General features: G+C 38.3%; 1 protein-coding gene across 5 annotated transcripts in view; it reads right to left on the minus strand.

The window, feature by feature from the left end:
- Nucleotides 1-27,696, minus strand: part of arhgap4b (Rho GTPase activating protein 4b) — a 51,623-nt gene that overhangs the window by 18,472 nt on the left and 5,455 nt on the right. For 3 of the 5 annotated variants that reach the window (XM_007249942.4, XM_007249936.4, XM_049462711.1), the window contains 13 exons: nt 21,429-21,868; nt 18,758-18,890; nt 18,240-18,411; nt 16,567-16,729; nt 16,399-16,461; nt 11,136-11,309; nt 10,847-10,975; nt 8,343-8,564; nt 7,369-7,470; nt 5,625-5,810; nt 4,911-4,995; nt 3,462-3,489; nt 2,850-2,946 (listed from right to left, as the gene is read on the minus strand). In XM_007249942.4, coding sequence (XP_007250004.2) covers nt 2,850-2,946; nt 3,462-3,489; nt 4,911-4,995; nt 5,625-5,810; nt 7,369-7,470; nt 8,343-8,564; nt 10,847-10,975; nt 11,136-11,309; nt 16,399-16,461; nt 16,567-16,729; nt 18,240-18,411; nt 18,758-18,824 — 1,488 coding nt within the window. In that variant the 5' untranslated portion in view covers nt 18,825-18,890; nt 21,429-21,868. Of the gene's footprint in view, nt 1-2,849; nt 2,947-3,461; nt 3,490-4,910; nt 4,996-5,624; nt 5,811-7,368; nt 7,471-8,342; nt 8,565-10,846; nt 10,976-11,135; nt 11,310-16,398; nt 16,462-16,566; nt 16,730-18,239; nt 18,412-18,757; nt 18,891-21,428; nt 21,869-25,009; nt 25,738-27,696 lie in introns of those variants that run through there. The other 2 variants (XM_007249939.4, XM_007249943.4) reach the window with 2 other exon arrangements.

Consider the following 27,696-nt stretch of genomic DNA (forward strand, 5'->3'; position numbering starts at 1 on the left):
GGAGCCACATTTCTCCACAGAGCAGCACAAGGAACAGGCTGATTAGTCATGAGAGGTCATCTTAAGACACACACACATACACAAGTACAAATACACACACTCGCACCAACACACCTAATCTTTCTTTTTCTTCCTCTCTCTCTTCATCACACACACACACACACACACACACACACATATTTCGGTTACACAGAATCAAACAGAGGAGGACAAAAGGCATGTTTGTATCAGCTTGTCTCAAAAACAGCAGCCGTGCTGAATGGAATGGTCTCATGGAGCAAATATAGCATGACATATCGCTTCTGATCGTTTATGCAAGAATGCAGTCATGCAAATATAAAGCCCAGCAGCTCAGCGGGAACTGTTTTAGCATAGATTACTGCAAATGTGCAGACAGGGAAACATGTTTTTTAATGTGGAAAACACTTTTGAATATGCAAACGAAAATAAAATGGTACAAAAATGTCTGCACACACTCATGCACACACTCATCTTGAATTAAATAAGGTGCGTTAACTGATTTAATATCAAAGAGATGAGTCGTATTTTCTGTGTGAAGACACAGCAGTACTCCAGTCCAAATGCATGTCACTCTAGTGAAGCAGACAGGGCTGGGTACTGTGGAGCAAATGGAATGTTAATAGCAGCAAAAGCCAAGTCAAACACCAGAGCCCTTTAGCCACACACACATACACAAACACACACACATACAAGCATCTTGAAGCAATGGCGGCGCTGCTGGAGAGAGAGGCGATGGCGAGAAATCAGATATAATGCACTGCAAGAATTGATATCTTGGCGAGTTAAAGCATCTTAATGTAGGAAACACATATTATATTTAGCCTCATCAAATTGATCCATTACTAGTAAGTGCTGGGTAGTGTGTTGTTATCATTTCTAAGACTCCATTTTATTTTGGAAACTAAATATGGCAGTTTTTAAAATAGCGGTCACAGTCTGGACGTAGCCTAAAAGACAGGGTCCCTATCTCACTTCTTACTTGCTGGGAAATGTCCCATCCCTTTTATTTCAGAAACAAAAGAAAAATCAAACGAAAGGGTGTCCTGAGACTTTTGACTAACCCTGTATTAAACTGATGATGATACACTACCGGGCAAATGATTGAAATGGCCATTGTACAATTTTATTTTTTTAACAATGATAACTAGTGGTGGATAGAATACCATGTTTTCATATACAGCTCTGAAATTAAGAGACCACTTCAGTTTCTGAATCAGTTTCTCTGATTTTGCTATTTATAGGTTTATGTTTGAGTAAAATGAACATTGTTGTTTTATTCTATAAACTACAGACAACATTTCTCCCAAATTTCAAATACAATTATTGTGATTTAGAGCATTTATTTGCAGAAAATGACAAATGGTTGAAATATAAAAAAAAAAATGCAGAGCTTTCAGACCTCAAGTAATGCAAAGAAAACAAGTTCATATTTATAAAGTTTTAAGAGTTTAGAAATCAATATTTGGTGGAATAACCCTGGTTTTTAATCACAGTTTTCATGCATCTTGGCATGTTCTCCTCCACCAGTTGTACACACTGCTTTTGGATAACTTTATGCCACTCCTGGTGCAAAAATTCATGTGTAATCCATCTTCCTCTTGATTATATTCCAGAGGTTTTCAATTTGGTAAAATCAAAGAAACTCATAATTTTAAGTGGTCTTTCTTTTTTTTCAGAGCTGTATGATACTAATACATACATTATGTGAAAATAAGAATGTACCAAATGTTAATTTCTGCTCTTTTGGTTTGGTTTGTTTTGATGTTTTAGCATAATGATGGCTGCCTCATTTATCTGCATTGTCACCTTTTTGGACTGCAAACTGAGAGCTCTCATGAATGGATAGCAAATTTAAATGAAACATTTGGCTTCACCCCACACCTTTTATCTCTCCAATTTTTACAAATAATGAGGGAATATATTATAGCTGCCCAAAAACTGCTCATAATTGAACTGTCCAATTACTTTAATCCATTTACATGCAATTCATAATCCAAATACTGCAGTTTGTTATCAATATATTAAACTTGTGTAATCAAATAATGGGAAATGTCTGAATTTCTGTGAGTTGCATAAATGTTAAATGCTGCTTGCTTTTTACCAGGGTTAAACCACTGCCAGGGTCTGTTTTCAAGTATGCACATACTGAGAAATCTAGGAATACACTAAATATATATGGACTGAGAAATACGATTATTGAGATAAAATGCAGACCTCTTTATCTAATATTTTAATCAGATTTCAGTTATCAGATTAATATGGTTTCAAATTCATCTGAAATCAGAGAATGCTGTGTATATAACTGAATGAATAATCAGATAACTGCAGTAATCTGATTATAACTGTGCATGTAGATGCACCTAAATGCTGAATTAAATTTTTGGTAAGCTACTTGAATTAAAGAAAAATGTTGGCACTTTAGACCACTGAGGTGGTAGATTTTAGTCCAAAAACAGTCATTTTTTACATAAAATTCCCATCTATGGACCATATGAATTAGGGCACTGAATGTCAAACTTGTAAAACTTCTAGTAAAGTTTATATACTTCTCTGAAACTTATAAAAACAGCTTTTTCCTTAAAATGGGAAGTGAAAATATCTGCCAGTGCAGTATGATAACTTGTGAATTGAGTAAAGCTGGCTAGAAAAACCTCATATCTTTTACAAGAATCTCATAACGAGAAGTATTGGCTAGGTGTGTTTCCCATAAAAAGATGCTTTCATTTGCCAGGATATATTTTCAGCAGCATGGAAGCTGAAGGAAGGAGGAACGTTATAAGAGCACAGGAACGCATTGCTGAAGGCTGCGTGGACCACAGGGGCTGTACCTGGATGAAGGAGATCATGTCTCCAGTGAAGAGTTTGTGGTTGTACTGGGAGCAAGGCCTGGCTTTCCGCACACGCACTGCCCTACCAGGCTGCATTCTGGGAAATACATACACCGGCACTCCACTGTGACACTATGGCATCAGTACACACATGCAAAACATGCAAACACTATCTCCTAAAACTCACACATCACACATACAAACATACATACACACACACACACACGTACACACTTGCAACATTAACTTACTGCACTGTGATTTGCACAGAGGTGTGCTGCTTCCTTTATCCTCCATTGAATAATTATTATTATACAGTACTGCAATTATAGATTTGGCTTCCTCATGAAATCAAATACCCCACACAACAGGATTTACAGCTTTCTGATTTCATGTCATCACTTCTGCTTTGCTTTACTGAGACATAGAGTGAAACTCTACATCCAGCTCAGCAGTGGCTTTGGCTCCAGACACGTTAAACATACACTAAACCCCAATAGGAAAACGTGAGCAGATGTTGTCTGGGCCGTGGCCAAGTTTGTCAACACACCCGTGTGTGAATTTCACACAGACAGAGGACAGACAAAGAGACAGATGGATGGGGAGCTGTACCTTGAGGGATCGCTGTCGATGGACTCAGCTGCAGGAGATAAACAGAGAATGAGAGATATTAGTTACAGTTATTAGATACAGTTATATATATATATATTTAAAGAGAAGGTGCAAAGGGAATCCCAATCTCTGGTCTGTTAAATAATAAAAAACAACAATTTGGACTAATGTGGGTCACTTAAGCTGGTCATATATGATGAATATGGGAACTTTTTACATCAAGCTGTCTTGGATGAAAGACGTTGTACACACTGGAAAATAATGCCCATCCATTTCTGCTAGAACCCACCACTGCCCATTTACAATTTGGCCATTGGTATAAGACCTTGCAAATAATGTCCTAATCATTGTGCAGGTTCTTATATGCATCCTCACTGAAGGCCTATTCATACCGAGAATGCTTTGAATCATATTTTCATTTTGTTACCTTTATACCAAAGTCTGGCCTGTTTCTGCTATTTTTATTAAGTCTGTCAACTCTTTCACATTTTTCTGTAACCTCTGCATTTGTATAATGAGTGTTTTTTTTTGTCATATAAGCTTTTTTGCTCATTGGTTGGTCCGCAACAGCAAAGCTAAAAAAAAAAAAAAAAGCAAGATCTGATTGAAATATGTTTGCAATATCACATTTAATCTGTTTTGGACTCATATTGGACTCAACAGCCATACTGTACGTGTTAAGTTTCAAAAATGTGTTCATAAAAAATTAACTCTGTGTGAGCAAAAAAAAAACATTAAATAAATCATGAAATGTAACATTTTTAAAACTACATTGTTTAAATAAAATAATAATTTATTTAAGAAAAATAATATTAAATTGAATATACAAATGGGGAAACTGCTAAGACAAGATTACATACAATAAAAACAAAACAATGGGCATTTACCCCTTAAAATTCCAGTTTAATAACACCATACAATAACAACACAATAATAGCAAACTGACCTATTCATAAAGTGTAAAAAATGTTTGGACAAACCAGTGGGCTTTGAGATTGTTAATGTGTTAGCTTAGTTATTTTTATGCTTTTTCAACTTTTTATTACAATTTTAGATGTTTAAATGTTTAGTACCCACCCTCAGATCAGTTCATCAAAATAAATCAATGAATTTTTATCAGATTAGATCAGATTGGGCACAATGCCAATTTTTCTTTTCCCATACCACTAATGTAATATTTTAATAGCTTTAAATGAGCTATATTCAACTGAAGATCTTCCCTTGAAATGGTCTTAAACACTTAGCAGCTTAAAATACTCAACATTCTACTTCAACAGAGCACTGGCATCCTTTACGAGAAGACCTACAACAGCTGAAAACGTGCCAGTACTCTGTGTGAGTGTGGGCTATTTAAGGCTACATTCGTTACAGAACTGAAACAGATTCTTGATTTTCACACCATTATTAAACATATTGGCTCCTGGTAGGAAAAAAATATTTGATTATTACCTTTCTGTATGGCTTCCTTTAACAGGTCATGTTTGGCCTGGAGTTTGGAGATGAGGGAGCTGCCGATCATGTACTCTTTCACTTTCTGAAAGAATAAAACTCAACAAAGTTAGCTTTATCTGATATCAAAGAAATGCGCTTTGCAAATTCCTTTAAATATCTTTTATAATACATACACTGATATACCAAATGTCATGGGGCAGCAGATTGTAAATGTAAATGTATTATTTGCTATCTCAGGGCCTGAATTGAAAACACACACAAACACACACTTCTATAAGTTGTGAGGTGTTATCTGTGAGTGAAGTTGGCAAGGTGATGTGAAAGATTAAGGTATAATAACACTGAATGTCAGAAAGATGGAACATTTAACATTCCTCAATCCACAGTTTCAAGTGTGTACATATATATAATATAAATATATATATATAAATATGTCATAGAAAGCATATTCATACTACCCACAGTGTACAGCACAGTGCACTGTAACATGCTAATCATGACCGGCAGCTTTAACCTTAATAAAGATTGCAATGATTATTTATGTAAAAATCAAAGCAGCTGAACACCCACCTTCAGATTAGTTCATCAATATGCATCAATGTATTTTCACCATGACCTTTGTTATGTCAGTGTATTTGTATTGTGAGAACAACAGCTTATGTATGCTTATGTTAACATGCTATAGATTAATCAGTCAGTAAAAGTGCTTACAGTAAAGTAATAGATCTCAGTCTCCTGCTGATTGGCTCTGCGCTTGGCCAGGCTTTGCTTGGTGCCGGGGCCATCACCTGTGCTCTCCAGCGATAGGGTGGCTGAGATGTCAGGTGTGGGGTTACAGTCGTCATCACAGATATTATCCAGTAGAGCAGTGTGGGTTGCCTTGAGGGTTTTACTGACCTATGAGTAATAAAATAATGAGAGGGGATGAATGTGGGATGAATATCACAGCCGCTGTTTGTATGCACTACTGAGTGCTTTCTCAAGGACAGATATATAACAACTTAATGCCCACTGACTGCAAATGTATTTTAGTTCAAATATATTGTTTCATTTCTCATTAAAGTAGCATTTATAAAGGAAATAATTTAGGGGGAGCTTAGTGGGCTTTTAATTGTTCATTGTGTAGGTGCACTAGCATTAGCTCTGCTAGCATTAGCTCTGCTAGAATGCTTATGAGGTTATTGCCGGTTGTGTGAACTAGGGCTGCGAGATATATCATTTAAGTATAGTCATCGCGATGTGCTCATAAACAGTAGTCACATTGCAGGACATGCAATGTCACCTAAGGTAATTAAATCAAACATGTCATGTTGCAATATCAAGATGTAGATACACAGTGCTGTCTCTGTGTCTGTGTAAGTGACAGGCTGCTGCTGCCTGAGAAGCGCGAGGGGGAGGGGGAGCATAAGGATGGTTGTATACATGCTTGTGTCAAAAGCTGTGCACCTCAGTTCAGAACAGTTTTGCGCAGACATTTCCAGTTACAGCTGATTTCACGCTTTTAATCTCAGAAAAATGCTCTTATTTACCTCTTATTTTAAAAAGCCATTTAAATGCCTGATTAAAGGACCGATTATTGTTATTTTGCTGTTTTCCTCAGGTTTTGAGTGCTGGTAAATTTTTATCAATATCATGCAGCCCTAGTGTGCACCTGGGATATGATAAAGTAAGTGGATTGTGTAAGGGGCTGTGCAAAAAATTGTGTTTATTAATGTTATATTTGGCTAAAATTCTATTTATTAGTGATATGTAGTGATTAGGTGAAATTGAGGCAAGTTAATATAGGTATTCATGGCCTTTTCTTTGAATACTACGCTAAAGGTAATGGTGGTAACCAAATGTTGAGTAATATTGTTTTGTACTATTTTTTATGTTGAAATATATTGATTATGACATGTTCTTTTATAGATGACTGCATGTAATTAATAATTGTTGGCAGTCCAGTGTGGGATCACTGGTATGTGTATTATTTAACCAAATAACGATAAAGAAACTAGGTGGGTAGCCATTCAATTCTGTTATGCAATGTCCCACTTTTCCTTGTTGGTGGCACTTTGACAGCCCAACGTTATGTTAATGAAGTCCTGTAACCAGTGGCTTTTCCAACAGGACAATGCTCATCTTGTTATGTATTCGAGTTGCACAGGATGGATTGTTGTAGGATGTCATTAGGAACCTCTACACTCCATGCCAAGTTGTTTGGCATTTTGTGTTACACATGCATTACACACTGCTCCTTTATGTGAAGCTCAAAAATATATAACCAAGAGTTGCCCATATCAGTCTAAATTTCCCTGGTAACCTTTATCTTCCTTCCGAAAAGCACAGCAACACGACTCTTCCTTCCGAATGCAACAATTTTTTGATGAGGAGTGTATATTCTCTTTACCGACTCTATACCGAATATATGGTGTTTTCTGAGAAAGAAGAGGTGTTGAGGCAGTTTTGCATGTACCTCCTCTGTTTCCAGGGTAACGGAGGCCAGCCTGGACTGCAGCTGCTGGAATCTTGTCTCCATCTCATACCTCACCTGACAGTCTGCACTCACCTCGCATACCTGCCACACACACACAAACACACACACACACACACACACATTACTGACAAAACCTGACCAACAAAATAAAATCATGTACCTCATTAACGCAAATTTTACAGAGGCAATGGTGGAACTCCAATGACAAGTATATATATATATATTTTTTTTTTTTACAAAGCAGGATTAATCCAAACGCCTGTTCAATAAGAGAAGAGCTAGAAAGAGATTCTATTAAAAATCATAACTTAAGCATAAACCACATGGATGTAAAGGTGCTTTTACTAAAGGCAGCGATTAGCCGCTAATGCTAATGCTAATGCTCCAGCTTTAGTGGAAATCTGTAAAAATCTAAGCGTACTGTAAATAAACGGAAGCGATTTACTCATCCAAATAAACAGTTTTCAAAAGAGAAATTTGTGTAGATTAACATCCAGCCATCATTTGACTTGACTGACTTGTCTGAAATATTATTTTAAAAAATTACAGTTTTGTTTACTTACCTTAGCTTAGTTTTAAAGCTGAATTAGAAAGAAAACAAGGTGACACCCCTGTCCTTACTACTAGTTACTAGTGTTGCATAAAATGCGCAATATAATCTGGTGCACCTTATGTATAAAAATAGACCAGAAAATAGACGTTTATTGATAGTGCGCCTTATAATCCGATGCGACTTACAGTGGAAAAATACGGTAGCTTATTAAAGTTTGTTAAGCTTATTAAGGAGTCTATTTTATTGAATTACTTAAAACAAAACAACTAAGCATTGATTAAAATACCAAAGAGTTCAAATAGGAAATAATGTAAACTCTATATTTAATAATTCAAGTTTTCACAACAAATCCTGATTTTCCAGAATGCTCTCTAGGTTCTGAGTCAGTTGTGAACATTACCTGGTCACCTTCGTGTGCCTGGTGCTGGAATCGGAAAGGCAGGCAGAATGCTGTATTATGGGCCTGCAGCAGAGCGTCACGGTCCTGACTCTGGTCCAGACCATTAACTGAAGCGTCCAGCTGCTGCAGGCCGTTCTTCAGGTTCTGCTGAGCCCGGTTCCTGTTGGACAGGTAGCCGCGCATGACTCTCGACACAGACAGATGGTAGCCGAGGTCTGTGCACTAGAAACAGCATCAAAGAGACACAAGATAAACCAAATAAGAAGGAGAACTGTGAAAAAGACTAAAATAATAAAGCAGGAGAACTGTATCATTAGATGTACTATAGATGAACATATTAATGCTATTTATTCTTTTAATGATTAAGGTCAGTTTTCATACTGGAGACATACCCAATAATTATAGAACAACTGATTATCATTATTATAAATGTCATAATTCTTCCCCTCAAGAAATAGCAGATAAAGCAAGTTGTATTTTGTGTCCAGAGTTTGTGATTTTAGCAGTGATGCTTCATAGATAATGTAGGTCTGTAACAAGTATTTGCAGTTAGCATCATGGAAACTAAATGCCCAAATTATCACACCCGCTGACACTGTAGTGACTTTTACTTACACCTATAAAAGGCTGCAACTACTGTAGATGTGTCACATACCCTTATATATATTTCACAGATTGGCAAACAGTGTTGGAAACCACATCAGCAAGTCTGTTTGTGTTCATTCACAGTTTTTCTTCACAGTTTGTGGCACGTATATATTTACTGATACAGGCCTGCACTGTGCATGATACAAACTGGCAAGCTATACAGTCTAAGACTAGGACAGCCTGATTTGGCCAAGCTTGCAGTTCCTCCACTCGTAACTTATTTTATTGTTCTTTTTAAAATCATTTTTAAGCCTCACATATCTACAAACCTTCTTTAATCTTCTTTAATGTTTTATCTGGTCAAATTCATTTATTTAATTTATTAATATACTAAACAATTTCTGCATTTTATGACTTAAAATACATTTTAGCACTGATGATACAAAGTGGTAGCATGTTTTAGGTGCTTTTGTGTACCACTCTTCCAGCAAACACATGTTAAGGTCTAGGGTTCCATATTAACATGCTCCCACCGTCCCGAGGACGGTAAAAACAGAACACGGGAGAGAATATTTTTCGTGAAGCTCTCAGGATGGAGAATCTGTGTGTGATAAGTTGTTTTTAAGGTGACTGCTTGCTGGTTCAAATATGACTGGAAGCTTTCCCAGTGCTTGAAATATCTGTTCATGGATAAAGTCACACCTTTCAACACAGAGCCAATCAACTTGCTGGTAACAGAATAAGAGTGACACGTAGTTAAGAAAGTCCAAACTACTGATTACATTATGGCTGTAGAAAAAGACAAAAATAAATACAAAATTAAGTGGTAAAAATAGTATTTGGACAATTGTGAAAAAGTTAGCTTGAAGGCCTGTTTGTCACACTTTTTTTCAAAATCCTTCACTCCATATTCTATCTAATTTTTGCAGCATGTGGTTTTGCAATGTTGCAAAAAAAAGCATGGACGTCATGGAAAAGATGTCATCTTTAAGGCAGCACGTGTTGCTCAATCTCAACAAACTTTTATGCCATTACAAAAAAAAGTACTAAAGCCCTATCCGGATGGGGTAATTTTGTCTCTAATGGGGGGGGGGGGTCCTCTGTGATTTTATTCTCATCCAAATTGACCATGTATGTGTTTTTCTCAGACGTCCTCTAAAAAAAATTACAGGCTGAATTACCTACTGTTTTTCACTGAACTCTGTGGTTGTAAGGTTTCGTCACCTTCTGTTTAATTAAATAGCTATTTGTCCACTGCCACGCACCATAATTACACTTTGGGTGTGCGTTTCCACGGAGATCCATGTAAACACAACAGCGAGTGGAAATGGAGGAGCTACTGAACACGATGTCGTGACAGAAAGTAAAAAAATCTCACTGTTCTTTCTGTTATTCTTCAAAAACAGTCCAGATGCAAGGGTTTTATCGCTGAGCAGAAGTGTGACGTCCAGATAGTGATTAACACTTTCTCATATCCCGTACCATGGCATTTGTTACTGAAACAGTCTGGATTGACCTTTTTGTCTTTGGCCTACAGCTGATATTGAACCCCTCATTCAAAAAAGACCAGGTATAAGGACTCATCTGACCACAGTACACGTTTCTGCAGTGTGATGGGTGGTGTTGTGTCATTTTGTCAGAGAGCTATTGCTTTAAACACTTAGTTTACTTCCGTTTTAATATAACTGAGTGAAAGCACTGATGTGATTCCAGTGAATTCTCAAAAACGGATGCTAAACAAGAAACCATGGACACTCCTAGATATTTACCGCACACAACATGGAAGCATGACTTATGACCACAGAGTACCAGAGGAACTGAGCTATTATTGGTCAGAATAGGGAACCAAAACATCTGTGTCAAACAAGGAGTTAGACAGACTGGGTTTTGTGTTGGATGTATTTAAAGGCGCTCACATCAATCAGAGTGCATATGTCCTCCAGATAGTACTTATTCATGGCGGCGTTGGCTGCTGCGAGGTTGAGCAGGTAGTCGTTCCGAGCTTTGGTACACTTTAGCTGAGTCTCTTGTACTTTCCCTTGCCGCTGCATAAAACACAAATACACACACACATAAAAATACACACATGCAGAGACACAGGAAATAGTGGGTTACCGATAAGTGCTCTTACGCTTTCCTGTGCCATATACAGACAAAAAGCAGAAAAACCACAAGTTGCCATTTGAAGAACACTGTCAGCGCTACCTTTTCCATCAGCCTCTCTATCTTCTTCACCGAGCTGCGCCTCTGCCCTGCTGATTGGCCGAGGCCGAGGTCGGATGACTTGCCGGTTTGTCTTTCCTCCAGTCTCGTGGCTTCTTTCAGCTTGCCCTCAGCAGCAAGACACTCGGTGTGATACTGGTGATAAGTCTTTAAAGCCTGCAGAGAAGATCAATAAGAACATGCATGCTTTAATTACGCTGCTTTATGATGGAACAACACAGATACTCCCATTTAGAAGCTGAATCCGAGAAAAAAATACCTGCTCTACCATTGTCTTTACACATTCAAACCAAACACACACACACACACACACAAACAGGATGCAGTGAGATAGCTCAGTCATGTTAAATCCAGCTGATGCCAGTGTAACTGTGGCAGTTTGACACCTGCTGTGATGCTAGTGATAAATCTTGAGAGCCTGCAGTGAACATAGATAATACACGCATCACTTATAAAGCTCCATGGCTGCAGATATAGAGTATCATCATTTGGTATTTAAATCAGTGAAAAAAAAACCTTGATTTGAGTGCATCAATGTATAAACAGCTCTAGAAAAAAATAAGAGACCATTTAAAATTATGAGTTTCTTTCATTTTATCAAATTGAAAACCTCTGGAATATAATCAAGAGTAAGATGGATGATCACAAGCCATCAAACCAAGTTGAACTGCTTGAATTTTTGCACCAGGAGTGGCATAAAGTTATCCAAAAGCAGTGTGTAAGACTGGTGGAGGAGCCAAGATGCCAAGATGCATAAAAACTGTGATTAAAAACCAGGGTTATTCCACCAAATATTGATTTCTGGACTCTAAAACTTTATGAATATGAACTTTTGTCCTTTGCATCTTTTTGCTATTTCAGCCATTTCTCATTTTCTGCAAATAAATGCTCTAGATGACAATATTTTTATTTGGAATGTTCCAAATGTTCATTTTACTCAAACATACCTATAAATAGCTAAATCAGAGAAAGTGATTTAGAAACTGAAGTTGTCTCTTAATTTTTTCCAGAGCTGTATATACATTGCATGCAACATTTACATTGAATTCAACGTTTTTTGTCCAAATACCAAACACCAAATTAATTAATTGGCCACTTTGTTTTACAAGTGCATGAATTAAATAGCCTAAATGCAATTCCAAAAGTACAAAAATATTCATTACAAACTGAACATTTTAATCTATATATTTTTATGAAAATGGCCAAAAAAGCACTTTCAGGGTTGCCAAATACTTGTTGCATCCCTACATACATACATACTACATACACAATACCAAGCCAACAGCTTTGAAAGAAGACACTTGTGACAGAAAGGTTGTTCTGTGGCCACTGGAGAGTGAAGACATGAACAGAACAACCAGCTGTCAGGAAGGGTCAGGAGGCCCCACCCAGGAGCCTTGACCCAGGTCTAGCCATAACAGACTCTGGGGGGGTCGGGGGGGGGGGGGGGGGGGGCGGGGTGTGTGTATGTGCATCCATAAGCATTCTAAAAATTAAAGATATTGCACATAAGAGGCTTTCATGTAATTCACACATGTTCTTCATGCACATACATACAACCCCTGGCAAAAAGTATGGAATCACCAGTCTTGGATGAGCACTCCTTCAGACATTTCATTCTGTAAAATAAACTCTGATCAAAAACATGATACAAAAATAAGGTCATTCCAAAGTGCAACTTGTTGGCTTTCAGGAACACTCAAAGAAATGAAGAAAAAACATTGTGGAAGTCAGTGAATGTTACTTTTATTGACCAACCACAGGGAAAAAAATATGGAATCACTCAATTCTGAGGAAAAAAGTATGGAATCACTCAAATTGAAGGTAGAAAATAAGGACACACCCAGTCAATTTCCTTTCCCTAAATGGACACCTGCCTCAGATTAGATCTGCACGTTAGTCTGCAGTTAAAAACACCTGCAGTCATGACACCTTGGAGGGCTGCTGGACGAATTAGAGTGGCAAGAACCATGGCTCCAACAAGAGAAATGTCTCTTGAAACAAAAGAGAGGATTGTGAAACTTCTTGAAGAAGGTAACTCTTCACGCATGGTTGCTAAAGATGTGGGCTGTTCACAGTCAGCTGTATCCAAGATATGGACCAAATACAAACAGCATGGAATGGTTGTTAAAGCCAAGCGTACTGGTAGACCGAGAAAGACATCAAAGCGTCAAGACAAGCAACTTATGCCATTTGTCTTGAAAACCGAAAAAGTACAACTAAACAGATGAAGCATAAATGGGAAGAAGCTGGAGCCAATGTATGTGACCGAACCGTAAGAAATCGCCTAAAGGAAATGGGATTTCAATACAGGAAAGCTAAAAGAAAACCATCATTGACACCTAAACATAAAAGAACAAGACTGCAGTGGGCTAAGGAGAGGCAATCATGGACTGTGGATGACTGGATGAAAGTTATCTTCAGTGATGAGTCAAGAATCTGCATTGGACAAGGTGATGATGCTGGAACTTTTGTTTGGTGCCGTTCCAGTGAGATTTATGAAGAGGCCTGCCTGAAGAAAACAACCAAATTTCCACAGTCCTTGATGATATGGGGCTGCATGTCAGGCAAAGGCACTGGGGAGATGACTGTGGTTAATTCTTCTATCAATGCACAAGTTTACATTGACATTTTGGACAGTTTTCTCATCCCTTCAATTGAACAGATGTTTGGAGATAATGAAATAATTTTCCAAGATGACAATGCATCGTGCCATAGGGCAAAAACAGTGAAGGCATTCCTTGGAGAAAGACACATTCAGTCGATGTCATGGCCTGCAAATAGTCCAGATCTCAACCCAATTGAAAACCTGTGGTGGAAATTAAAAAAAATGGTCCACAAGAAGGCTCCGACCTGCAAAGCTGATCTGGCAACTGCTATCAAAGAGAGTTGGCACCAAATTGATGCAGAATACTGTTTGTCACTCATCAAGTCCATGCCTCAGAGACTGAAAGCCGTTATAAAAGCCAAAGGTGGTGCAACTAAATACTAGTGATGTATTTTGAATCATCTTTTGTTCTTCTGTTTTTCATGATTCCATACTTTTTTCCTCAGAATTGAGTGATTCCATATTTTTTTCCCTGTGGTTGGTCAATAAAAGTAACATTCACTGACTTCCACAATGTTTTTTCTTCATTTCTTTGAGTGTTCCTGAAAGCCAACAAGTTGCACTTTGGAATGACCTTATTTTTATATCATGTTTTTGATCAGAGTTTGTTTTACAGAATGAAATGTCTGAAGGAGTGCTCATCCAAGACTGGTGATTCCATACTTTTTGCCAGGGGTTGTACTGTAAACCCTCAAAGTATTTGAATCAATATTCAATATTATCACTATAATCTACAGAAAATAACATATATTATTACATTCTGTTCTGCTCACAATTGACATTGTGTTTAAAGCCTTGCTAAGCCCTATTTACCCTGCACCTCACACAGTTTTACAGCATGGCACCAAAAGGGGGATTGAGGACTATTCATGGGATGTTAATAGGGATGCACCAAAATCGAAATAGAAAAGAATTTAGACAAATTAGACAAAGACAGACTACTGCACATATTTTTTTTAGGAAGGTCTTAAATAAAGGTGACACTTTTCTCACAATTGAACAAATTACGTATCCTAAATGTATTTTTCTTGCTTTTTCAGCAAAACTACAATTAAATCTTTTATTGAATATTTAACATTTTTAATATCCCAGAAGGTACCTCAGTAATGCTATTTTAATCATAAACAGATCTAAAAATAATGGCTGAGACTACTGCCTGTCCCTAAATACAACAATAATTCATCAATAACACTCTCACCAGAGTTTATACTCCTTCAGGATTGGAAGGTTCGAATCCAGCTGCAAAAGATTTGCTTATTACGTGTTATTTTAACAAGGTAATCAATAAACCCAGAGCAAAACTAAACCAGAGTGACCCAACGTTCTGTCCAGCATTTACTCTAATTCAGATTAAAATTGCATTAAAATTAAAACAGTGATTAAAAATGCTGAACTCATTATTAACATTAATTCATTGAGAATTTATTTAGGTTTAAATTTATATAGACTATTATGTGTGACAATGTGTGACTGAGTGGGGAATTTTGTGCTTGGTGCAGAATGAAGGTCAGTAAGCAGTATTATTTTATTCTATCCGTTTAGAGATGTGATAATCATAAAGAAACGCTCTACTTTGTAAAAACTCATCCACTGTCTGAATGCAGCAGCTGTAGCTGAGCTCCAGTAATCAGCACTGCGGCATCAGTAGTTGGCGGAGCTTTAGTCCACACCTGTTAGCTGTGCTGAAGTTTGGGGGAGTCTAAAATTCAATGACACTGCAATTTAGTAACAATGCAGCGACTGTGAAAAAGGTCTAAAAAAGGTTTGCTTTAATAGTGTTTTTCTAGTCACACATTACGCTAGACAGCTACCTCAGCAGAACAATATCTGTCATAAATTGAACTTGGCAGTGCAATTTGTACTATACGTTTACCTTAGCAGTGCAATTCCACTCATATATTCACCCCAAGAGTGCAACTTAAGTCGCAAGTGAGTGAAAATTTACACTGAGAGACTTTTGGAAAACAAACAGATGCTAAGGCTAATGCAGTTATGCAGTGCAGTTTAGCCATGTAGTTTTAAATAAATCATTACATTTTTCTGTATAAATTATTCTGTGCATCCCTAATGCTAGCATATGGGCATATGCACTTAAATTAAAGTGTTTTGTCCGAAACTGAGACCAAACTAAATAAAACATTTCTCTGAAATGCCAAATACCAAACACTAAACACTGTTTTTTAAGGTTTTAATTAATTGGCCAAATCAATAAAACCGGAGTGAAACTAAGCCCAGTAAAGATGTTTAGGGGATTCAATAACACTGGTATTCAGTGCAGCGACTGTGAAAAAGGTCTATTTGTTTTAATAGTGTTGTTCTAGTCACACATTAAGTTAGATAGCTACCTCAGCAGAACAATATCTGTCATAAATTGACCTTAGCAGTGCAATTTGTACTATATGTTTACCTGTTTACCTAAACTCACCCCAAGAGTGCAACTCAAGTGCAAATTAAAATAAATCATTACATTTTTCTGTATAAATTATTCTGTGCATCCCTAATGCTAGCATATGGGCATTTCAGACTGGACCAGGTCTTGGGAGAACCCAGCTGATGCCAGCATGATCCTGTGAGTCAGCTGGATCCAGGGACAACATTGCTCTTCTAAGCTGAGCGCTTCTGCAGAATCACACTCACCGTCTGCAGCTCTGTGGTGACCTTCAGGAGCTCATCCTGCATCTGCAGCCCCACCTCCTTACTCTGAAACACACACATGCACACATACACACACATGAAAGATCAGTCTTCACATTTGTGAGGGAATGGAAGGCAGTGTGTGTGAGTATGGTGTGTGTATGTACGTACCTTCTTGGCCAGGCGGTGTGTGTCCTCGATGCAGTGGGTCAGGCGCTGGGTGAGGGTGGTGCTGCACAGCTCACTCAGGGAACTGTGGTCTCGACTCTCCTGCTTAGTCTGAGTGAGCAACACCGTCCAGCTCTGAGCCACAGACTGATCAGACTGCTCCTTCCTGAGAAATGAAGAGAAAAAGGGGACATTCTTATTCTCTCATTCATATTCTTTTATTTTATATATTCAATAGAACATAATAACATTCTCATGCACTAGAAATTCTTAATAAGAGCTAATGCACCACCTAATGTCAGTGTTACTGCAGTGCTAAGAATGATCCATTATCTAAATTAAAGCTGTGGAGCTCTGTGGTGGTCCTGTAGGGTCCTGACCATTTAAGAACAGAGTAAAAGGAGGATAATAAAGGATGCACCAATAAAATTGCAACAAAATGACTTAAAATGTAATATTAAATTGGGATTGTAAAAGGTCGTTCTAAATCAAGTAAACACTATATATTTGCCCAAGAGTGCTGAAATATTTAAGGGCACAGTAATAGCTGTTACACCTTCTTTTCTTGGTCCTTTCTGTTCCTGTCTTGTCTTCCTTAGTCTGCTCTGTTGCTCGTGGTTCTGTTTTGCTCCTTTCTTGTCTCTGTCTAAGCCCTGCCTTGTCATTAGTGTTCTCACCTATCTTATTTGTAACCCAGCCCCCTCATTATCCTCCCCAGGTGTTCCTCGTCTTTGTAAGTGTATATATACACCCCGTGTTTTCCCTTGGTCTCTGTTGTGCTTTGTATGTTTGCTCTGTGTTTCTGGTTTGTAATCTTTATTTTGGTAGTTTGTTGGTTTGACTTTTGTTTATGTTAGTCTTTACTTTTCAATAAAGTCCTTTGTTGTTTGTTTTATAGTCTTAGTGTTTTTTGTTTCATTGTTTGATTTCGATATGGCTACTAATAAAACCAACTTGCATTTGCATCTTGCCTTCAATTTTTTACAACAGCAATGGATTAGTCAACTCTAAGCAATGAAGAGAGGTTGGAAGGTGGTTAATAAAAATGGTAGTATGACTGTTTTTGGTGCATAAATCTACATAAATAAAAGAAACATGTCATATACGGGCTAATCAAAACATTTGAGATCAAAACAAATCACCACTATACACCAAAATCTATGGTGTTTTAAAGTGCACCTGTTGCTGACACAGCTGTTTAGCTGTTTGCAAACAGCTTTGCACATCTCCACAGTAAAGCTCAGCCAAAAGACGACAGGACAATGCTCATCCTCACTTGAAAATACTGTCTCATAAAGACATAGACACTATACCCTGCATCACCAGATCTAAATCCAATTAAAATGTAAGGCATCAACACTCTCAATCTACCTCTAAAATGAGGTGAAATCTGCAGGAACTGCATAAGAATATTTAAGTTGCATGGTATGGATCATTGCAGGACACCATTAGGAACCTCTACAATTCTACAAACATACCAAGGCGTCGTGAATGTTGGATTCTTGAGCTATGAATCAGTTCTTGGTAACCTTTAACTTCCTTTTGAATAACACTGCAATCCGACACTTCCTTCTGGGTACAGATTTTTTTGATAATGCATGTACAGTCCAGTCTATAATATTTAAATATTTCAGTGTAGTGAGGTGTAAATATTGGGTCAAAACAGGTTTATGTACTTTTTGGTCTTGAGGGTGAACCTCTCGCTGAGTTTCTCCAGAGAGCGCGCATACTCGGCCTCGATCTCTCCCCGCCTGCGCAGGTAATCACTCAGATCCTGCAGCTGCTGTGTCTTCTGCTCGAGCTGCGCATCCAACACCTTCAGCTGCTCTGACAGCTGACTGCGCACCTCTATGAGAGAAAGAGAGACAGACAGAGAAAGAGAGAGAGAAAAGAGAGAGCAAAACAGGCTCAGGCATAGAAAGCACATGAACTGACCACTTTGCCTCACCACACTTCTCTTTCTTTCTCCCCGACTACACATAGCCCCAGGCAGCTATCTGATTGGATGAGAGGAGACAGCGTCACTAATGCAGGCTATAAATACATCCACAAAGCACGGATCTCACGCCAGAGATGGAGCCTAACACCACTCGGTTTGGAGGTGCATGCAGGACAAACACAGAAAACCCACACAGATACAGAAACGCTGATACGTCTGAGACACAAAGTTTGAAAAGTATGAACTGCTCTTTACCTTTGATCTGGTTCTCGTACTCTGCCAGACTCCCCTTTTCCTTCCTCAGTTTCCCGTGCGACGACATGGTCCTGCAGGAGCAGCAGGGTGGTCCTGGGAGAGTCTCGTTTTACGGCTCAGACCTGTGTCTGCTCTGTAAGGTAAGACAAGACACTCAACATCTCCTTTATTTGTCCTTCCACTCACTGTTCATGCTCTATGAAGTCCACCTGTGCTTTATAGATAGATCTGTAGACCCACAGTCATGCATCATTTGTCACCCACCCTCGCTGTATTCATTTTTGACCACCTTCTGAGAACAAGACTACTGTTGAGCAGATATCATTTGAGAGTTCAACATAGTAAATATGATTCTGAAATGTGTGCATCAGGCTCAGTGTCACTGCTAGGTTTAGATTGTTTTGTTTTTTTTACTCAAAAATGTCTAGTTAGAAGAATTTCAGAGTCAGGGTTCCCTAGATTAGAGCTTTGCACAGAGCTGACCCCGATCCTGATTTAAACGCGACATTTTTTTTTATAAGTAGAGCTTTAAACCTGAGCTTTTTAAAAAAAATGGGCTGTTTGAATGAACAAAACTGTTCAGAATGATGTTAATTAACATTGCAACACTGAAGAAGCATAGACCTATTATTTAAGTTTTTTTTTAAGAACAGCTCCACACACAGAGTTTTGCAAGTCAAGTGCATAATGTGGAAAGTGGAGGAGCTCACATTAGAACACTCTTGTGTAACTTTCATAAAAAAACAGTTTGATTTGTTACTTTACTATATTGTGATTAACACACTATAGCTTTATAAAAAAAAATAGCATAAAAAAACGGACAATTATATCACAGACTGTTTTCATGAGTCTGAGTTTGGGTTGGGTCGGGTCGGGTTCAGGCAGCTTTACCCTAGATTCCAGACCCTGAATCCAGTGACAGGTCCTAAACATTGTAATCAAGTGTTGAGTGGATTGACTGGGCACCAAGTGGCACAATCCAGGACTGGAAAAAAGGTCCAAGTTTGAGTTGAGTTAAACAAAACTAAGTTGAGTTATCCCAGACTGAAAACCAATTTGACTCATTTGAGAACCACTATTCTAGAAAGAGAGAAATGCAGTACTGGAAACTGGTTAGAAGTTGAGCTAAAGACCCCTGGACTAGAGGATGGCTTACACAATTTGTGAATCAGCAGATAGCTTACAATCTCCAAATGCACACCAATGAAACAAAATAGATTTACAGCAGATTTCAGAGAGACAGAAACGGAACTGACTACCAAACATCCTTATGTGTTATGATAGGTAGATGGGGGTTGGGCTAATTAGCATGTACACAGTTCTGCCTGATTAAGTCAAATTATTAGTTTATGTAGTTAAACAACAAAATATCAGTGTTTTTTTCATTATTTTCAAACAGCCAAACTATGAAAAAATATATAGAATTATTTAGTAAACAGTGTTAAACAATCAGAAATATGTTTTATATTTTAGATTATTCACAGTAGACACGGTAGACATCTAATGCCCAGATGGCATCTTTAGCACATCTTGGCATTTTCTATGAGGTAGAGTCACCTGGAATGGCTTTCAGATTACAGCTGTGCTGAACTTTTCATGAGTTAATAACTTGAAGTTGAATTTCTTGTTCTCTTAATGTGTTTGAGAGCATCAGTTGTAAAGTTGTGAAGAGGTAGAGCTGGTATACAATGAATAGCCATATTTGAGTAATGTTCTAATCCATATTATGGCAAGACCTACTCAACTAAATAAAGAAAAAATTAAGGTCAGTCAATCTGAAACATTTCAAGAACTTTGAAAGTATCCACAAGTGCCATCGCAAAGACCATTAAAACCATTATGATGAAACTGGCTTTCATCAGGACCACCTCAGGAAAGAAAGATAAGAGCCCACCTAAATGCTTCACAGAGTATTTTGGTTTGTTTAATCAAGTTTACAACATGATTAAACAAACCAAAATACTCTGTGAAGCATTTATGTGTTCCTTCATAGCCTGCATGACTTCAGTATTCATTTCCAATGAATAAAAAAAATTAAAAACTGAATGAGAAGGTGTGTGCAAATTTTTACTGGTATTGTATGTAATAAAGAAATATTTTTCTGTTTTTTTTTAAACATGTCCAAAAACTCCCTGTCCACCCTGTCATTTTGAGATAATAGCCCCTTTAAGAAAATAACCTTTGACATCGCAACCTTCATACTGTTATATCTTCATGGAACTGAAGACACTTGGTGCATGTTCAGCTATTAATAATATTCCTTTTATTTATTTATGCTCATAGTGTCCATATTTAGCTAAGGTAAAGCTTACACTGTCTATCCTGTTGGAATTAAAATCATTTTATAAAATGAAAATGTTTGCTTTGAACAGAACAAAGTGACTATAAATAATTTTTTTTTATCAAATGACAATTTTCACTAAAATTGTCCACCCTGCCTGCCGTAACTGGATGGATGCATGCATGACAGGAAATAAAAAGTGAAAATAAAAAAAGTGATTAAGCTGGAAAACATGATTTCTGTATAGTCTTATAAATATAATAAAAAGTCAAAAAAACATTTATGAAGGTTATTAAGGTTTTAAGGGTCAAAAAACAATGACCCTGATCATGACCCAGATAGTAGAGTGTTCTGTAAGTGCCAAAAACAAATGTTCACATTTGGACATACCTTTCTCTTCAATCCAGCTGCAGCTCTTCTACACAGCGAGGAGGAAATCCACAGTGTCGCAGACAGATGTGTTTGTTCTCTCTCTCTCTCGCTCTCTCTCTCTTTCTTTCTTTCTCCCTTTGTCTCTCGCTCTGAGTGTGCTGAGCTACAGTCACTTCAGTATGAACGCACGCTGGACAACCACTCCAACTCTGCCCCTTGATCTTCTGTACCCGCTGTAGAAACGGAACAGAGAACTGTGTGTGTGTGTGTGTGTCTATGTCTGACTCAAGCTGAGCTACAGTTAGCAGTTCCCTCAGCGTTTGTTCCTTCTCTGCCTGTAGGGTGAAATCTCCCTCCTGTGTGTTTTACGGCTTCAGCGTCGGAACAGAGCAGACAGGAGGCTGGCTAGCTTTCTTCATCTGGTTCCTGAGCCAGGGGATGAATTGGATTGTCCTCGTCTGGAAGACAGACAAAAGAGAGAGAGAGAGAGAGAGAGTGAGAGAGAAAATAAAGCAATTCTGAGATGGCCCAGCAGGCAGAAAACTGTTAACAAAATCCAGCACACCTGCCCGCATCCGCTTTACCACAGTCTCACTCACTGAGACATCCTGCTAAGACTGCACTCAAGTCTATGGGTTTCTGTAATCATGTGGTTACATGTATACAGCCATGTAACGTATAGACTCTACTTTCTGCTGCACTTGTGTCTCAGGTGCATCGAGAGGCTTTTTTTCCCACACTCACGCTGTACAAGAAATGTATAAATGTATCTATACTATCATACCATCTAGATATGATGTTTTTCTTCACCTGAATACACAGCTATGAAATATTTTTAAAAGAGACCACTTCAGTTTCTAAATCAGTTTCTTTGATTTTGCTATTTATAGCCAGATGTTTGAGTAAAATGAAGTTTTATTCTATAAACTACAGACAACATTTCTCACAAATTCCAAATAAAAATATTGTCGTTTAGAGCAGTTATTTGCAGAAAATGAGAAATGGCTGAAATAACAAAAAAAGATGCAAAAAAGAGCTTTCAGACCTCAAATAATGCAAAGAAAACAAGTTCATAATAATAAAGTTTTAAGAGTTCAGAAATCAATATTTCTGGTGACAGTTAATCACAGTTTTCATGCGTCTTGACATGTTCTCCTCCACCAATCTCACACACTGCTTTTGGATAAATTTATGCCGCTCCTGCTGCAAAAATTCAAGCAGTTCAGCTTGGTTTGATGGCTTGTGATCATCCATCTTCCTTTCGATTATATTCCAGAGGTTTTCAATTTTGGTAAAATCAAAGAAAGTCATAATTTTTAAGCAGTCTCTTATTTTTTTTCTAGAGCTGTAAATCCAGTGTCAGGTTTGCCCACCCTTGGTTTCCTGTTTACTAATTAATAATTTATTTAATATAATTTTAGCACATTTTTTCCCCAATTTGGAAGACCAGATCCCCCACTCACATATTAGGACTCCACCTTCCCTAGTAATGCCCCCAACACTAGGAGGGTGAAGGCAAGCACATGCCTCCACTGACACATATGTGAAGTGTGGTGTACCTCTTGGTGAGATATTGTTGACTGTTAGTCATGCCTTTATTGCTAAGTTAACAGAGGCACATTACTGGACTGGGAAAACAGGATGTTCTTTTGACGAATTGCCCGAAATGTAGGCCGTTTGTCAGCCAGCCACCGAAATCTTTGTTTGCAGTGCTGTCATAAATAAAAAACCTGGACTGCTACTGTATCGTCTTTAGTGACAAATCTAAGTTCTTGGTGTGAAATTCATTCCTATCTTTTCTGTGGAGAAACAGACCACCCCAAATGCTAATGTGCAGGTCTGGGACTATAGCATATGACAATCACACCTATTAGAGATTTGAGCGGCACTATCAGCTCAAAAATGTGTACAGGACATCCTGCAGCCACATGTGCAGCCTCTCATAGCAGTGCTTTCAACTGGCATCTTTCATCAGGATAATGCTTGCCCACACACAGCAAGTGTTTCCCAGAAACGTCTCTGCCAGATTGCAACACTTCCTTGGTATGCTTATGTAAGCTAGCTGTAGTTTTTGTAAGATGTGCCCTCAGTCCAGAGCTGATTACATGTGGGCCCTCTACATCTAGTTCTAAGAAAAAACAGAGTATTGACGCCATCATCATGTGATTCATCAGCAAAATAATCACAAACATAACACTGACTGTGTCCACATGAACTCTTCAGGAGAATTAAGAAGGAAGAATGCCTGGAAAGTGTAGAAAAAGTGAATCACTGCCACACTGTGTTACACCACAGTGGATGACCAAAGAAAAAAAAAACGTTGAACAGGATGTAGGCTCAAATGTTTCTAATAAACTAGAAGAATTGGTCAGCATGACCTCTGAGGGTTTACCACATGATGTAGCCTGGCTTTTATGGTGCAAGTGGTTAAAAGCCATCTAAACTAACAACAAAATAAGCAGAATTAATATAAAATGGTCAAATAAAGATTCATTATTAAGAGTTAAAAAAGAAGATAAATTGTGTAAAATGAAACTTAAGATAAACAGGAGTTAAAAAAGCTTTTTAAAAAACAATGTGGGAGAAAAATGATTAAGTAAAACAAAGTAAATATTAAGTTAAAGTCATTCAAGAAAAAATAAAGTGAGCTAAATCCAACTATTAAATAACCTAAATAAAATGATAAGGATAAAACATATATTAAAAACGTTTCTGGATAATTGTCTTGCTGACTACCATTGAGAATGCACTCAGATTTCTTTTTTAATTGTGAGAAAGATTTAGCAGACCCTGAGGTGGCACTATTTTACTGTGCAGCGATACCTGCATAAATATGAAGAAAAGCCATCAGAACAAAACCTTTCCGAAAAATAAGCAGAAGTAATATAAAATGGTAAAATTAAGATTCATTATTAAGAGTTAAAAACAGAAGATAAATAAGGTAAAATAAAACTTAACATAAACAGGTCTAAAAAAAAAAAAAAAAAGAAAACCATGCAGTAGAAAATTGATAAACGTAAAACAAAGTAAAAATGCAGTTAAAATTACTCAAGAAAACTGAAGTGAGCTAAAACCATCAAATAACCAAAATAAAATAGGGGTGGTGGTGCACTATTCTACTGTGCAGCGATACCTGCATAAATATGAAGAAAAGCCATCAGTACAAAACACTTCCTGAAAATTTACTGGAACTTTCAATGATAGCAGGAAGAAAATATTTAGTTTGAACCAAAGTTCAAACCAAGGTTCATTTGTTTGTTACATTTTATACATTTGAACCAGTTTCAAGCTGCAGAACTTTACTATGTCCTGTCGTTCGCTGTCACCTCTGTGGGCTGCAGCTCCATATACTTGACATTTATTAGTTTGTAGAAGGGCTTCCGACAATAGTGTGTTAGTTATATCATGCCAAGATCCAGCTTTAATTCTATAAAGAGCCGTATCTTTTCTAAAGAACCCAAGAATTCAGCTTGCCACACTAAAATGAAAAACCCTCCTTGTTGAAATGACTGACAGTGATGACTTTTCCATGAACTTAATAATGCTTTTTCAGCAGAACAGATCACAGTGATTATGAGCTTTCACAGGCAGAAGTTCACCTGTCTGAAGAGTTCACTACCGCTGCTATGACAGTTTCACTGAAGGAGCAGAGCAGTCGTTGCTGGGGATTCTGTGGGTTGCGTCAGTGCAGCGAGTTATTCCTGTGAGAGGGTGGGGGACTGACTCATCTCTTTCTCTCCCTTTCACACACACACAAACACACACACAGTATCATGGTAGAGCTGAGCTTTAAGCTTAAACTGCTGATGCGGTCTCAGACTATTTCATATGGCATGATGTGATAATAGTGGTATTGAGGGGGGCTTTCATATTGCCTGTGGAAAGAGCAGAGCAGCATTCACACAAAGAGAGCCTATGTGCACTGAGAGGGAGAGAGAGAGAGAGAGAGAGAGAGAGAGAGAGACCTCAAGAAAGCAAAACGAGGAAAGAGACAATTAGATAGAGATAGAGACAGTGAGACAGCAAGACAGAGAGAAGAAGAAATAAACATAGTGAGACATTGTGATATAGGGACAATGAGACAGTAAGACAGAAAGCAAAGAGACACAAAAGGCAGTGAGTCTGCAAAACAGAGAGACAGAGACAAGAAAACAGCAAGACAGAAAAAGACACAGACAGAAGGACAAAAAGACTGAGAGATAAAATAGTAAAAAAGACAGAGATAGAGACTGTTAGACAGCAAGACACAGAGAGACACAGACAAAGATTATATGACAGAAAGAGAGCAAGACAGGGAACAGCAAGACAAAGATAAAAACAGCAAGACAGAAAAAGGCAGAGACAGCAAGACAAAGATACAGACAAAGATTATAAGACAGAAAGAGATAGAAACAGAGAGAGGATGTGAGACAGCAAGACAAAGAGATACAGACTGTGAGACAATAAGAAAGAAAAAGATAGAAACAGAGAGAGCGAGATAGTAAGACAGCAAGACAGAGAGATACAGAGATTGTACAACAAAGTGATAGAGACAGAGAGAGAGAGATACAGACAGTGAGACAATAAATCAGAAAGATACGGAGACATAGAGAGCGAGACTGTGAGACTGTGAGACAGCAAGACACAGAGAGATGCAGACAGTGAGACACTAAGACAGAAAAGATTGAGACAACGAGAGAGCAAGACAGAGACAGGGAGATAGTAAGACAGAGTGAAAGTGAGGAAATAAGACAAAAAGGCTCCGAGTGGTCCAGCAGACTAAGGCGCTGCCACTATGATCAGGAGAATCCTGTTCATGTAGCTTGCCATCAGCTACCGGAGCCCTGAGAGAGCACAATTTGCCTTGCTCTCTCTGGGTGGGTAGATAGTGCTCTCTCACCACATCACTACAAAGGGTGATGCCGATCAGCACAAGGCATCTGTGAGCTGATGTTTCAGAACCGAGTCGCTGGACTTTCCTCTGAGCGTGCTGTGATGGGGCATCTAGTAATAGGGGGAGTCCTAATGGGTGGGTTGGGTAATTGGCAGTGTGAATTAAAATTATTAAAATAAAAAAAGAAAGTAAAATATGAAGAGAGACACAGACAGAAAGTAGGGAGCAGAACAGAGAAAATTGAGTGAAAAAAAGAAATACAGATAGAGAGAAGGGGCAAGTTTAAAAAAAAGAGAAGCAGAGAGATTGTGTGTGAGAGAGGGGGGTTATAGAGATAAAGAGAGAGAGAGAGAGAAAGAGAGAGTAGACAGTGACAGATATAAAGGGTCAGACAGGGAGAGAGTCAGGGTTAGCATGACTAAGTATCTTTGAGTGAGTGACCCTGGGTGTTACTGCATCAGTGCAGTGATGGGGATCTGTCTGTGTGGATGAGACATAAAATCCTCTCTCTCCAGCAGTAACTAGGTCCACAGATCTTCCATAATGCACACAAGGGCAAAGTTTAGAGGTCAAGCCCCTCAGCTAGCCAATCAAAAGCAGGGAGCGCAGTTCATTGAAAGGATGTGATCATTGATTTTTTTCGGCCAGTGGATCAGTTTAGCATGCGGTGGCTAACACACAAGCCTCACACCACAGTGTGCAGTGAGGAGTGAACCAGCGTGTTATGGTGTGCACCTTGCCCCAAAGGCCAAACCAAGATTATCTAATGAAAGCACACCCACCGCCAGCCAAGACCACCAGTATATAAAAATAAAATGCCCATTCATTCTGTTATATAAGCCCACAGCATTGCAAATCAGTGCATTATGGGCAGCTAATGTATGCTTTTATATTCTAAGGAGCAATAGATTAATCATGCAGTGGAATATAGGAGTGTGTGCGAGTGTGTGTTGGACCAGACCCAGCACTGACTAAACATCAGCGCTTGTTTAAACTTGATCTGGCTGCTGTATTGAGTTAAGGAGCTGTGGGGAGGGAATTAGAGATCCATGGGATCAATCCTGTTTTACGCTCCCAGTGGGGCGAAGATGAGACCGGGCACTGGGCCTTATCTCTCCGAGCAGGAGAGCAGCTCATCTGCACACACACACACACAAATGCATGCACATGCACATACACACAAACGTATACACATGCATACACTCACCACCGTCTATAATCTCTGACAGTAAGGATAATGCAGCAGCACAAAGACTACAGCAAGATTCATACTGGCAAACCTCCAAACAGAAAATGTCTGTAGAACCAACCATTTCCACAATGCTCTAGTTTCTGAACGCAATCAAATCTTCACAGCAATGCTCCAAAATTCTCTAGCCAAAAAGGTAATGCACTTTCCTGGACGGTAGAGAC

The sequence above is a fragment of the Astyanax mexicanus genome, chromosome 13 (genome assembly GCF_023375975.1).
Source record: "Astyanax mexicanus isolate ESR-SI-001 chromosome 13, AstMex3_surface, whole genome shotgun sequence".
Taxonomy (NCBI): Eukaryota; Metazoa; Chordata; class Actinopteri; order Characiformes; family Acestrorhamphidae; genus Astyanax; species Astyanax mexicanus.